The sequence below is a fragment of the Oncorhynchus nerka genome, linkage group LG25 (assembly GCF_034236695.1).
Source record: "Oncorhynchus nerka isolate Pitt River linkage group LG25, Oner_Uvic_2.0, whole genome shotgun sequence".
Taxonomy (NCBI): domain Eukaryota; kingdom Metazoa; phylum Chordata; class Actinopteri; order Salmoniformes; family Salmonidae; genus Oncorhynchus; species Oncorhynchus nerka.
Window position 1 is genome coordinate 19969450 of NC_088420.1, and position 14032 is coordinate 19983481.

The 14032-nt window shown below is 45.4% G+C and overlaps 1 protein-coding gene across 2 annotated transcripts in view; it reads left to right on the forward strand.

Moving 5' to 3' along the window:
* The window catches only part of abca7 (ATP-binding cassette, sub-family A (ABC1), member 7), a 48655-nt gene that overhangs the window by 19245 nt on the left and 15378 nt on the right, over positions 1-14032 (forward strand). Inside the window, exons 16-37 of one of the 2 annotated variants that reach the window (XM_029633795.2) lie at positions 597-818; positions 1351-1555; positions 1803-1916; positions 2005-2176; positions 2582-2713; positions 3613-3752; positions 5486-5623; positions 5828-6048; positions 6428-6485; positions 6709-6911; positions 9602-9728; positions 9848-9871; positions 10024-10169; positions 10309-10433; positions 11298-11390; positions 11827-12019; positions 12274-12368; positions 12481-12519; positions 12703-12808; positions 12902-12976; positions 13085-13254; positions 13541-13718. In XM_029633795.2, coding sequence (XP_029489655.1) covers positions 597-818; positions 1351-1555; positions 1803-1916; positions 2005-2176; positions 2582-2713; positions 3613-3752; positions 5486-5623; positions 5828-6048; positions 6428-6485; positions 6709-6911; positions 9602-9728; positions 9848-9871; positions 10024-10169; positions 10309-10433; positions 11298-11390; positions 11827-12019; positions 12274-12368; positions 12481-12519; positions 12703-12808; positions 12902-12976; positions 13085-13254; positions 13541-13718 — 2976 coding nt within the window. The remainder of the gene's footprint in view (positions 1-596; positions 819-1350; positions 1556-1802; positions 1917-2004; positions 2177-2581; positions 2714-3612; positions 3753-5485; positions 5624-5827; positions 6049-6427; positions 6486-6708; positions 6912-9601; positions 9729-9847; positions 9872-10023; positions 10170-10308; positions 10434-11297; positions 11391-11826; positions 12020-12273; positions 12369-12480; positions 12520-12702; positions 12809-12901; positions 12977-13084; positions 13255-13540; positions 13719-14032) is intronic. The other variant, XM_029633797.2, reaches the window with a different exon arrangement.

The window sequence follows — 14032 nt, forward strand, 5'->3', positions numbered from 1 at the left end:
GGGGATAGCTGAGCGGACTACACTGACTGCTAGTGGCAGACTCCACTATGCTGGCTAACAGCCTGCTGCCTGGCCTACACCCTATTTCATTGTGGAGTTAGAGCCCTGTCTGTGTTTGTAGATAAGATGAGAGCACCCTTCCAGCTAGGATGGAGTCCGTCACTCCTCAACAGGCCAGGCTTGGGCTTGTTTGTGGGTGAGTCCCAATGATCTACAAATTCTATATTTTGGGAGGGGCAGAAAACAGTTTTCAACCAGCGATAGCCTTGTGTTGATAATTTAGTCACTTGTTTATTTTGCCCGGGACCATGCACAGCTTGTTTTTTTGCTTTAGATGCTATCAAGCGAATTATCAAGCCATTTTGTATCTGCAGTCTTTTGGCAGGACTGAAAAGTATTCACATCACAGCTATGCAGTTGTCCTAGAATAATGCCCTGGATTAATGACTGGGTTGATTACAGCACTCTGTATAGTTTTGAGGCATTGCATTAGGGACACACTAAGATATAGTACTAAGACAATGAAACATCACAGAGGTGTATCGCTGTTGTCTCACCCTCATCTCTTCCTGTATTGTGTTGTTCTCTTCCTCCAGTGGGGGGACATCCTGCCCTACAGCAACCCGGCTGTGGTGTTCTTCTTCCTGACGGCCTTCGCTACGGCCACCATCATGCAGTGTTTCCTCATCAGCACCTTCTTCTCCCGGGCTAACCTGGCAGCCGCCTGCGGAGGCCTCATCTACTTCGCCCTCTACCTGCCCTATGTGCTGTGTGTGGCCTGGAGAGACCACCTCACCACCACACACCGTGTCCTAGCAGTGAGTCTTTATAATACACATTCTCACCACCACACACCGTGTCCTAGCAGTGAGTCTTTATAATACACATTCTCACCACCACACACCGTGTCCTAGCAGTGAGTCTTTATAATACACATTCTCACCACCACACACCGTGTCCTAGCAGTGAGTCTTTATAATACACATTCTCACCACCACACACAGTGTCCTAGCAGTGAGTCTTTATAATACACATTCTCACCACCACACACCGTGTCCTAGCAGTGAGTCTTTATAATACACATTCTCACCACCACACACCGTGTCCTAGCAGTGAGTCATCATGTTACACATTCTCTTTGTTGTGTTTTGTTAAGGTTTGCGTGAGTCGTTTTGTTTATAAGGAAGAATGATTATGGTACTGTATTAAACCCATTACTTGCTGCTGATAAGTCGCTCTTTTGAATGAGGTTTGGAATCTCAATGGTATCACCTGTATAAATATATGAAATGAACCCATCCAATCTGGTAGTACTACAGTATACATTGAGATTCTCATCTCTCCCAACAGAGCCTGTTTTCTCCTGTGGCCTTTGGCTTTGGCTGTGAGTATTTCTCCCAGTACGAGGAACAAGGAGTGGGCATCCAGTGGTTCAACCTTAACTCCAGCCCCATGGAGGGAGACACCTACAATTTCACCACTTCCATAATCATGTTGCATATCGATGCATGTATCTATGCTCTGGCCACCTGGTACATTGAAGCTGTTTTCCCAGGTAAGGTACATTAAAGCTGTTTTGCCAGGTATGGTACGTTGAAACTGTTTTCCCAGGTAAGGAAATGAATGGTTTAAGTTATTTTTATCTAACTGCTCTATGGTTTCATGCCATTTTGTATAGAAGTGCATATTAAAATGCAGTTATATGTTCATTATAATATGTAATGCCAGTGCACCTTTGCAGATAGTAAAACTGCACTTATACTGGTATGACTAAACACATGTTGTTGGAATCTTTTGTCCAGGTGAATATGGGGTCCCCAGGCCATGGAACTTCGTGTTCAGTTTGAACTATTGGGGAGGAATTCCTCTAGAGGCCGGCATGCCCATCCCTCCGGCTCCCAGAGGACAGGGAGGAGGTAAGAAAAACACACACACACTACATATGATGTAAAAAAACGGACACCGTTTTATGGTCCTGAGGTTCCCTCTCTGTACCGGTCTCAGATCGCATCGAAGCCGACCCCTCTCACCTCGTACTCGGTGTGGCCATCCGCAACCTGGTCAAAATCTACAAACAAGGTGCCAAGCTGGCGGTCAACCACCTCAATCTCAAGTTCTATGAAGGGCAGATCACCTCTTTCCTTGGGCACAACGGTGCTGGCAAAACAACCACCATGTAAGGGCTGTGCTTTAAGAACCATTGAATCAATATAGAATGTTTTAAAATGAAGTACAACAGCCAACACCACCATGTAAACCTGCACCTACATTAGACACATATAAATGAATGTGGTGCTTGTACAGTAGGTGTTTTGTATTGCTTATGAATGTGGTACATACTGTCGCCCTAATCGAGGGCCATTGTACTGCTTATGAATGTGCTTTGAAGCTCTAATGTAGGGTTCTAACTTATAATCGGTGATGTAGTAGTTAAAGAATAAATGGGTAAACTCTGCCGTTCATGGTGAGTCATTTCTATACTTTCGATGCATTTTTCAGCAAAAGGTGGGTAAGTGTTGTTTACATGTGTTTACCCTCCACTGGTTATAATGCATAATACGCAGTTCATTTCCATTGACAGGTCTATCCTGACGGGTCTGTTTCCCCCCACGGCTGGGACTGTGTACATTAAGGGCATGGACATCCGCACTGACATGGACATCATCAGGAAGACCTTGGGAGTGTGTCCTCAGCACAATGTCCTTTTTGACATGTAAGCCCCTGCTGCAGGTAGCCTTGTGGTTAGAGCGTTGGGCCTGTAACCGAAAGGTTGCAGGATCGAATCCCAGAGTTGACAAGTTAAAAATCTGTCGTTCTCCCCCTGAGCAAGGCAGTTAACCCACTGTTCCCCGGGCGCTGAAGATGTGGATGTCGATTAAGACAGCCCCCCGCACCTCTCTGATTCATTTCAGTTGAAGGCATTCAGTTGTACAACTGACTAGTTATCCCCTTTTCGCTAATATTTCTTCTCTATATCTCATGAATACATGTCATTAGGTAATTTATCCTATTTCATTATATTGTAGTGCATACCATGTTGACTCCATTTATCTGTGGTGCTTGTTTTCGATCTTCCAACATAAATGAATTCATTGGTAATGTTAAAGCTGCAATAATTAACTTTTTGGACATGTTGAGTAATGTGAGTTATAGATCTGTAATTCTCATTGAAAGAAAGTCTAAGAATCAGTAGATATGTTCTATGTGTGCTATTTCTATGCTTCCCGTTCTTACGTTTAGTTTTTGCGTCTTTTGCTTTGTTTTGTACACCAGCTGAAAATACAATAATTTTGGTTATTGAAAATATATTTCAGAGGTTTAGATGGTCCAGTGATTATTGTTTTGTCACATAAATTGAAATTAGGGCGGACTATTCGAATTTTAGAAATCAGGAAATGACGGAGCAATTTCTGCATATTGCACATTTATTTAACTGATATAACAGTGACAAAGATGAATAATCACTAGAGGGAATCAAGATAACGAAAGGCCCCATTCACTTAATCTCTTGCCCCTCAGGCTCCATCTTAAAACATTTACCCACTGTACATGTAAAAGAGTTTGATGTTACTTAATCAGCCCTCTGACTTTAACCTTGTTATTCTTGTATAGTCTGACCGTAGAGGAGCATGTGTGGTTCTATGGTCGTCTGAAGGGCCTATCAGGCGATGAGGTGAGGAAGGAGTTGGACACTCTCCTGGAGGATGTGGGCCTGCTGCACAAACGCCACGAACAGACCAGGAACCTGTCTGGTATGGCTCCCTCCCTCTACTACTCAACATCCAATACAAATATGGCCTTCAGCTGTATACTATACAATATAATATATCCTTCAACAGCCACTACATATACACTGCTCAAAAAAATAAAGAGAACACTTAAACAACACAATGTAACTCCAAGTCAATCACACTTCTGTGAAATCAAAATGTCCACTTAGGAAGCAACACTGATTGACAATAAATGTCACATGCTGTTGTGCAAATGGAATAGACATTAGGTGGAAATTATAGGCAATTAGCAAAAGACCCCCAATAAAGGAGTGGTTCTACAGGTGGTGACCACAGACCACTTCTCAGTTCCTATGCTTCCTGGCTGATGTTTTGGTCACTTAAATGCTGGCGGTGCTTTCAATCTAGTGGTAGCATGAGACTGAGTCTAGAACCCACACAAGTGGCTCAGGTAGTGCAGCTCATCCAGGATGGCACATCAATGCGAGCTGTGGCAAGAAGGTTTGCTGTGTCTGTCAGCGTAGTGTCCAGAGCATGGAGGCGCTACCAGGAGACAGGCCAGTACATCAGGAGACGTGGAGGAGGCCGTAGGAGGGCAACAACCCAGCAGCAGGACCGCTACCTCCGCCTTTGTGCAAGGAGGAGCAGGAGGAGCACTGCCAGAGCCCTGCAAAATGACCTTCAGCAGGCCACAAATGTGCATGTCTGCTCAAACGGTCAGAAACAGACTCCATGAGGGTGGTATGAGGGCCTGACGTCCACAGGTGGGGGTTGTGCTTACAGCCCAACACCGTGCAGGACGTTTGGCATTTGCCAGAGAACACCAAGATTGGCAAATTCGCCACTGGCGCCCTGTGCTCTTCACTTATGAAAGCAGGTTCACACTGAGCACGTGACAGACGTGACAGAGTCTGGAGACGCCGTGGAGAACGTTCTGCTGCCTGCAACATCCTCCAGCATGACCGGTTTGGCGGTGGGTCAGTCATTGTGTGGGGTGGCATTTCTTTGGGGGGCCGCACAGCCCTCCATGTGCTCGCCAGAGGTAGCCTGACTGCCATTATGTACCGAGGATGAGATCCTCAGACCCCTTGTGAGACCATATGCTGGTGCGGTTGGCCCTGGGTTCCTGCTAATGCAAGACAATGCTAGACCTCATGTGGCTGGAGTGTGTTAGCAGTTCCTGCAAGAGGAAGGCATTGATGCTATGGACTGGCCCGCCCGTTCCCCAGACCTGAATCCAATTGAGCACATTTGGGACATCATGTCTCGCTCCATCCACCAACGCCACGTTGCACCACATACTGTCCAGGAGTTGGCGGATGTTTTAGTCCAGGTCTGGAAGGAGATCCCTCAGGAGACCATCCGCCACCTCATCAGGAGCATGCCCAGGCGTTGTAGGGAGGTCATACAGGCACGTGGAGGCCACACACACTACTGAGCCTCATTTTTACTTGTTTTAAGGACATTACATCAAAGTTGGAACAGCCTGTAGTGTGGTTTTCCACTTTAATTTTGAGTGTGACTCCAAATCCAGACCTCCATGGGTTGATAAATTTGATTTCCATTGATCATTTTTGTGATTTTGTTGTCAGCACATTCAACTATGTAAAGAAACAAGTATTTAATAAGAATGTTTCATTCATTCAGATCTAGGATGTGTTATTTTAGTGTTCCCTTTATTTTTTTGAGCAGTGTATAATACCATACTCTCTGTGTCTTTCTCGCTCGCCCTCTGTCTCTGCCTCTACTCTCAGGTGGTATGCAGAGGAAGCTGTCGGTGGCCATAGCATTTGTGGGGGGTTCGAAGGTGGTGGTCCTGGATGAGCCCACAGCTGGGGTGGACCCCTACTCCCGTCGAGGCATTTGGGACCTGCTGCTCAAGTACCGCAAAGGTTAGCCCTGAACTGTGTCAAGGGTTGCAACATTTTCCGTGAACTTTGCCAAAATTCCCAGGATTTCCAGAAATCCCTGGTCTAACTTGGTGGCGGAGTTTATCATTTCATGTCAATTCAGGTGAAAGTATTCAATTGAATTATATATTTTATCTACTAGATCTTTTCGCTCTCTTTTTCTCCTTTTCCTTCTCTCTCCATCAGATCGCACCATCATCCTCTCCACCCACTACATGGATGAGGCTGACCTTCTCGGAGACCGCATAGCCATCATCTCCCAAGGGAAGCTGTGCTGCTGCGGCTCCCCCCTCTTCCTCAAGGCCAAGCTGGGGACGGGCTACTACCTCACCGTCGTCAAGAAGGAAGGACTGGATACTCGAACCCCCAGTAGTGCCAGCGCTACCAAACTGCCCCCTGCCACAAAGGCGAGTGAGAGATTGTATACCCCTGCACATGAGATTTTCTCAGGAATACGTTGTGCTTATTCACAAAGCGTCTCAGAATAGGATTTCTGATCTAGGAACAGGTCCCCCTGTCCTCATAATTAAGATCTAAAAGACCAAACTAATTCTACATCCGCACTCTAACGCTGAGACACTTTGTGAATATGGGCCCTGAAGACCATTTTACCAGTGCATCTTAATAGTCAAAAGTTGCTCACCTTTACTCATTTACTACAGAGAGGAGATGAGGTTATTGTAGACTATCGCAATAGGGCAATGTATACTGTGGGATGCTAAAGGTCATTACTTTTATCACTGAACTATGACCCCTTTGTTGATTGGCTCTCCCTCTGTATTTCAGGACAGTGACTCCTCCATGAGTGACGACACAGGTCTGGGCAGTGATGTTAGTGGCTCAGGTAGGGTCTCCAACCCAAAGTCACTAAGTGACATCCTGCTAGTTGTGTGTTGACAGCTCGCCATTATTGCAGACACCTGAAAAAAACAACCATTCGCTTGGCTGTTCTGTTCGTCCTGTCCCCCCCCCCCCATGCACAAGTATCTAGTGTGGGGTTAGGGCATGTTTCCGGACAGTGAAGTTTCAAACCTCAGAATAATTATCATTCTCCCTCTCCCCCGCAGACCTGGCTGCCATGTTGACCCTGGCGCAGCGTCACATCCCTGGGGCGCGGCTGGTGGAGGACGTGGGCCGTGAGGCGGTCATCAACCTGCCCCAGAAGTCGGCAGAGGACAGCAGTCTGGCCATCTTCCTCACAGAGCTTGACAGGAGGCAGGCTGATCTGGGCATCACCAGCTACGGCCTGTCTGACACCACCCTGGAGGAGGTGAGGAAAAGGAGACACACATACACATATGCAGTGCATTCGGAAAGTATTCAGACCCCTTGACTTTTTCCAAATTTTGTTACATTACAGCCTTACTCTAAAATCGAGTAAATGGTTTTTTCCCCTTATTAATCTACACACAATACCCTATAATGACAAGCATAGAAATATTTAAAAAATGAAATCACATTTACATAAGTATTCAGACTCTTTACTCAGTACTTTGTTGAAGCACCTTTGGCAGTTATTACAGCCTTGAGTCTTCTTGGGTATGACGTTGCAAGTTTGGCACACCTATATTTGGGGAGTTTCTCTAATTATTCTCTGTAGATCCTCTCAAGCTCTGTCAGGTTGGATGGGGAGCGTTACTGCACTGGTATTTTCAGGTGTCTCCAGAGATGTTAGATCAGGTTCAAGTCCAGGCTTTGGCTGGGCCACTCAAGGACATTCAGAGACTTGTCCCGAAGCCTTTCCTACGTTGTCTTGGCTGTGTGCTTAGGATCCTTGTCCTGTTGGAAGGTGAACATTCGCCCCAGTCTGAGGTCCTGAGCGCTCTGGAACAGGTTTTCATCAAGGATCTCTCTGTACTTTCCTCCATTCATCTTCACTCGACCCTGACTAGTCTCCCAGTCCCTGTCGCTGAAAAACATCACCCCAGCATGATGCTGCCAACGCCATTCGTTCAGGCCAAAGAGTTCGATCTTGATTTCATCAGACCAGAGAATCTTGTTTCTCATGGTTTGAGAGTCCTTTAGGTGCCTTTTACTGAGGAGGTGCTTCCGTATAGCCATTCTACCATAAAGACCTGATTGGTGGCATACTGCAGAGATGGTTGTCCTTCTGGAAGGTTCTCCCATCTCCACAGAAGAACTCTAGAGCTCTTGTCAGAGTGACCATCGTGTTCTTGGTCACCTCCCTGACCAAGGCACTCCTCCCCCGTTTGCTCAATTTGGCCGGGCGGCCAGCTCTAGGAAGAGCCTTGGTGGTTCAAAACTTCTTCCATTTAAGAGTGATGGAGGCCACTGTGTTCTTGGGGACCTTCAAAGCTGCAGACATTTTTTGGCACCTTCCCCAGATCTGTGCCTCGACACAATCCTGTCTTGGAGCTCTACGCTTGGCTTGTTTTTTGTCTTTGAGCGCTACGCTTGGCTTGTTTTTTTGTCTTGGAGCTCTACGCTTGGCTTGTTTTTTTTGTCTTGGAGCTCTACACTTGGCTTGTTTTTGCTCAGACCTGCACTGTCAACTGTGGGACCGTATATAGACAGGTGTTTGGGCCTTTCCAAATCCAATCAATTGATTTGAATACAGGTGGACTCCAATCAAGTTGTAGAAACATCTCAAGGATAATCAATTGAAACAGGATGCACCTGAGCTCAATTTCGAGTCTCATAGTGAAGGGTCTGTATACTTATGTAAATAAGGTATTTATGTTTTTAATTTTAATACATTTGCAAAAATGTATTCTGTGAAGATTGCTGGGGGAAAATTTAATTTAATCCATTTTAGAATAAGGCTGTAACGGAATTAAAAAGTCAATACTTTCCGAATGCACTGTATATACACACACACACAGACACACTACAAAAGGCACAGCTGGGGGGGGCCTGGACCGGAGCCCATGCTGGCCAAGAGGCCATGAGGTCAGCATGCTTGCTCGTCATGGGCTACTCTCTCTCTCACATTTTCACACACTCTCTCTCACACACACAAACACACGCGCATTAGCACACAGATAACACGCACACACATTGGCATACACACAGTCTCTCTCACACACATTTAGGGCTTAAAGAGGCTTTGCGTCAGAAGTTGCTCTAAGCACTATATTACATAGACACTAGCGTGTAACAGGCCAAAGTTACATGAAGCTCATCCTAAATATAGTCATGACTGCACTAAACTGACCTGTATTTACAAGCCGTCCATTGAACCTCTTGTGGACAGTTAAAACTCAGCTTTAACTAGATTAAGCAGGGTTTACCCGGAATAGTATATTTGCGGAGTTACTGTCACGGTAATGTGCTTAGGCTGCCAGCTTACCACGATTACCAGAAAAGATCCCGTTTGATAAGTTAGAATCTGCTTGGAGCCAACCTACTATCTCTCCCCAGAGTTTTGCATTTTTGTGTTAGAGTTTTGAGTTCTCTATTAGTTATTATAAACTGTGAGCCCTGAATGATGATTGGCTGACAGCCGTGGTGTATCAGACTCTTTACCACGGGTATGACAAAACATTTATTTTTACTCTAATTACATTGGTCACCAGTTTATAATACTAATAAGGCACCTCAAATCAAATGTATTTATATAGCCCTTCCTAGGGCTCAGGTCCTCCGAGAGCGAGAAAGAGAGAATTAGAGAGAGCATACTTAACACAGGACACCAGATAAGACAGGAGAAGTACTCCAGATATAACAAACTGACCCTACCCCCCCCGACACAAACTACTGCAGCATAAATACTGGAGGCTGAGACAGGAGGGGTCAGGAGACACTGTGGCCCCAACCTCTGGGTTTGTGGTATATGGACAAAAAACGTTGCGTCGTTCATAAGGACAGCCCTTAGCCGTAATATATTGGCTATATACCACACCCCCTCGAGCCTTATTGCTTAATTGAAACATGACATTTATCTACTTGATTCCAACACACAAGGCAGAAGATGTTTAACAATGTCATCTGTTCCTGTAGATCTTTCTGAGAGTGGCTGAGGAGACAGGGGTGGACGTGGACCCAGAGGACAGCCCAGGACAAGCTGACACACCCCATGGGCAGGGTCAAGGACAGGGCTTGTCTGGAGAGCCATCTGAGGATCCAGGTAAACACAAGGGAAAACATAATCACACACACATGGAAACACACCTAGAAACACAGTCTTCCTGTGTTATTTAACATGGTCTGTCCTCCTTTCTGACTCTTTCTTTGCACTGCTGCCAGGAAGAAAACGGCTTCGCAAGCAAGGTACCTACAGTACTGGGCCTTTAACTTCCTTTTTTCAGAAGCTCAGCTCTCTACCCCTAACCCTAACTGCAGCAGTTGGAATAAGAGTCGTTTGGCTCAATGAACAATGTGTTTCTTTCTCTCCACCATGCTTGGGCCTTTCCTGCACACAGAGCCCCAGGAGACAGACCTGCTGAGTGGGGATGGCCATGGCGGTGTCCCTCTGACCGGTTGGGGTTTGACGTGGCAGCAGCTCCGTGCTCTCTTCATCAAGAGGTGGCTGTATGCCCTCCGCAGTCGCAGGGGCTTCTTCGCTCAGGTGCAGACTCATATAAACTTGACTCTAATCAGTTGTCCTTATCAAATAAAAGGTCCGATATGAACTAAAATACAAGCATGTGATACAATGAAGAGAGACCAATGACAGGCTATTGTGACACCATGTCCTTGTGTTTCAGATCGTGCTGCCTGCTGTGTTTGTGTTGATCGCTCTCCTTTTCAGCCTCATCGTCCCTCCGTTTGGAAAGTACCCCTCGCTCCAGCTTCAGCCCTGGATGTACGGGGAACAGTACACCTTCTTCAGGTAAAGACCTACATCTATTGATTTCAAGTACAGATGTAGGATCTTAATGTGAGCCAGTTTTCTACAGCAGGAAAATAATCCTGCAGCAACAGGAAATGTGAATTATTATGTGGATTATAATTAATGGACATTTTTGTAGGGGTTAATACATTTTTCGTAAGTGAAAATCAATTCTGAAAATGACAAACTACAGAAGCCTTTTTTTTCTTCTTTAAAAAAAAATTTGGACCCCCTTTTCCCCCGAATTTCGTGGTATCCAATTACTATCTTGTCTCATCGCTACAACTCCCGTACGGGCTCGGTAGAGACGAAGGTTGAAAGCCATGCGTCCCTCGAAACACAACCCAACCAACCCGCGCTGCTTCTTTACACAGCGCGCATCCAACCCGGAAGCCAGCCGCACCAATGTGTCGGAGGAAACACCGTGCACCTGGCTACCTGGTTAGCGTGCACTGCGACAAGGATATCCCTACCGACCAAACCCGGACGACTAGGCCAATTGTGCGTCGCCCCATGGACCTCCCAGTCGCGGCCGGCTGCGACAGAGCCTGGGCTCGAACCCAGAGTCTCTGGTGGCACAGCTGGCACTGCGATGCAGTGCCCTAGACCACTGCGCCACCTGGGAGGCCACAGAAGCCTTTTTTTAATCTCAAATATACTACAAGTTTTAGTTCTCCTGCAACAAGGTGATCAGATTAAGATCCTACATCTGTAGTCTTGAATGGCAATTATCAGATTAACATTCTAATAAATGTTTGGACTGGAGCTTCAAGGAGTCAGTTGTTCCTATGTTGCCAGATTCTGCTTTGTCTTTCTATTTTTCTTTGTTTGTATTGAACCTTATCTGTGGTGTCCTCTTTCCAGCAACGATGCCCCTGGGGATCCTGCCATTCAGAATCTGCTGGATGCCCTTCTGGACCGGCCTGGATTTGGAACCAAGTGCATGGAAAACAGCACGTAAGGCCTTCTCCTCGGTTTTCTCCTCTACTAAAGCAACATGTACTGTAGAAACACAACACTGTGTTACCTGGCTAGTCCAGCTGCAACCACAAAGGAAAGCGGACACCTACCTATGTGTTATCATTTTAAAGTGTAAACCACTATCTTCATTATCGGCATTACCAACAAGGTTTTTTCTGTTGTCTCAATGTATTCTCAGTTCGTTTGCGTGTACAGGTGTTTTTATGAGAGAGGGTTCATTCTATTATGGACCTGTCATTCACCAGGTTCCCCACATGACTTGTGACTTAGTGCTATTGACTTTTCCCAAGGACACTTCTGGAGGGACAGTGCATATTAGCATGAACGTAAGAGATTTAAGTTGGGCCTATGTTTCCTCAAATAGGTATCGTGGTGTATTTTGCATGTTCACGCTAGGATGTGTCCCCTGCAGGGATCCTCAGTGTTTGCAGGAGGAGGAAGGCATGTTCATGAGGCCCCAGATTCTCTACTCCACCTGGCAGCTCTTCAACAGGGGCAACTGGACTGCAGACAAGCCATCTCCTGACTGTGAGTGCAGCTCTGAGGAGGTCCGCAGGATGCTACCAGACTGCCCTGAAGGAGCCGGAGGCATCCCCCCTCCACAGGTCAATACCTCATAATAACTACTTTTACTTTATTCTTCTTTATAGTTAAACATTTCATTATATATACTGTTACTTTGTTCTCAGTAGTTAAACATTGCATAAATAATGGTACTGTAACTAATCTCCTATGACAGACTTTCATTAAAATATGAGAATTTGTTCTCAATGACTTAGCTACCTGCCTAAATATATATCCAATACCTAAATGTCCACATACTGTTGTGTGTACTGGAACTTGTTTCTATGTTCCACAGGTCCAGAGATTGACAGGGGATATCCTGCAGAATATGACCGGCCGCAATATCTCGGACTACCTGGTCAAGACTTACCCTCAGATAATGAAGAAAAGGTCTCTTACACCACTCGCTTGATTATTGTCTTTGTTGGAAAGTATTACTGTGATTAAATCTGTGTTTTTCCACCTTACAAATTAATTTCTTCTTACACTCTTACGGTTTCAGCCTAACTTCAGCCACTAAGAAGTGGATCAATGAATTCAGGTAAGTGGAGTGGGATACTTACTCACCATGTAAAATCATAGACATCACTTGTCTACAGCCCTAATCTCGGTTAACCCAGAACTAAAATCTTGCATAATTTGGTCAGATGCTGTCCAAGAGAGATTACTAATACATTACAGTCCATCTACTCTGATGTAAATGTGATGTCTGTTTCTGTTATAGATATGGGGGCTTCTCTCTGGGGGGCAGAGGTACTCAGGCTGTCCCACAGGCCTACCAAATGGAGGACTCCGTCATGTCTATACGGTCACGTTACAAAGTGGCAGAGGTAGGAGTTGAAATCTTTTACACCCTCAACGTCAGGTTTCCTCTTAGTTTCTTTGTTGTCTTTATTTAATGTCTGGTTCTCTCTTTCTCACAGAATAGCTCATTGGATCAGCTCCTGGGTCGCCTACCAGAGTTTCTGGGTGGACTGAATAGTCAGAACAATGTTAAGGTGAGAGGTCAAAGGATGAGTGTGTGTGCGCACCTGTGGGTGTGTGTATGCATGTGCATCTGTGTGTTTTGTTTCACCGTTACCTAAGCTCTACCTCACCCCTGCTAGGTGTGGTATAACAACAAGGGTTGGCACGCCATGGCATCGTTTGTCAATGTCATGAACAATGGCCTGCTCCGTGCCAGCCTGCCCCCAGGGCCAGAGCGAATGAAGTATGGCATAACCGCCTACAACCACCCTCTCAACCTCACCAAGGAACAGCTCACTGAAATTGCCATGTAAGCTCTCTGTCTCTCTTTCTCTCTAGTTTCCTATTCAATTCACACCAATAAGTCTCCTTGTTGATTAAGCCTAAGCTTAGTGTGTCGGAGTGAATCAAATCCCTCTTTTTGGAATTGCTTGTTGTAAGCACTATTAGACAATAATTGTACTGTACAAAGCAGGTTGAGTACTGTTAGGTAGGAAAACATGATACCACACTGGCCTTAAAAGTGACTAATCATTTCTGTCAACAAAATACAGAATAAATTGTGCTTACCATACTCATTGCCTCTCTGTTTTCAGGATGACCACCTCAGTAGATGTTCTGGTGTCCATCTGTGTGATCTTCTCCATGTCCTTTGTGCCGGCCAGCTTTGTGCTGTTTCTCATCGAGGAGAGGGTCAGCAAAGCCAAGCACCTTCAGTTTGTCAGCGGAGTCCGGCCCATTCTCTACTGGCTGGCTAACTTCACCTGGGACATGGTTAGTCTCCTACCATCCTGATAGGCTTAACTGATACCTGTTTTGTTAGCACTAATATAAAATGTACACTCCAGAGCCTTATTCACTAGTTACCTTGAGTTTTGGCTCAAATATCAACTTTATATCAAATCATATCAAATACAATTTTATTGGTTGTGTACACATTTTGCAGATGTTATCGCAGGTGTAGCCAAATGCTTGTGTTTCTAGCTCCAACAGTGCACTAATACCTAACCATAGAAAACAATACATGCAAGATAAGTAACTTATGTCTCTTTTTCATCAGTTATATTATTCATAAGGGGAATGAATGT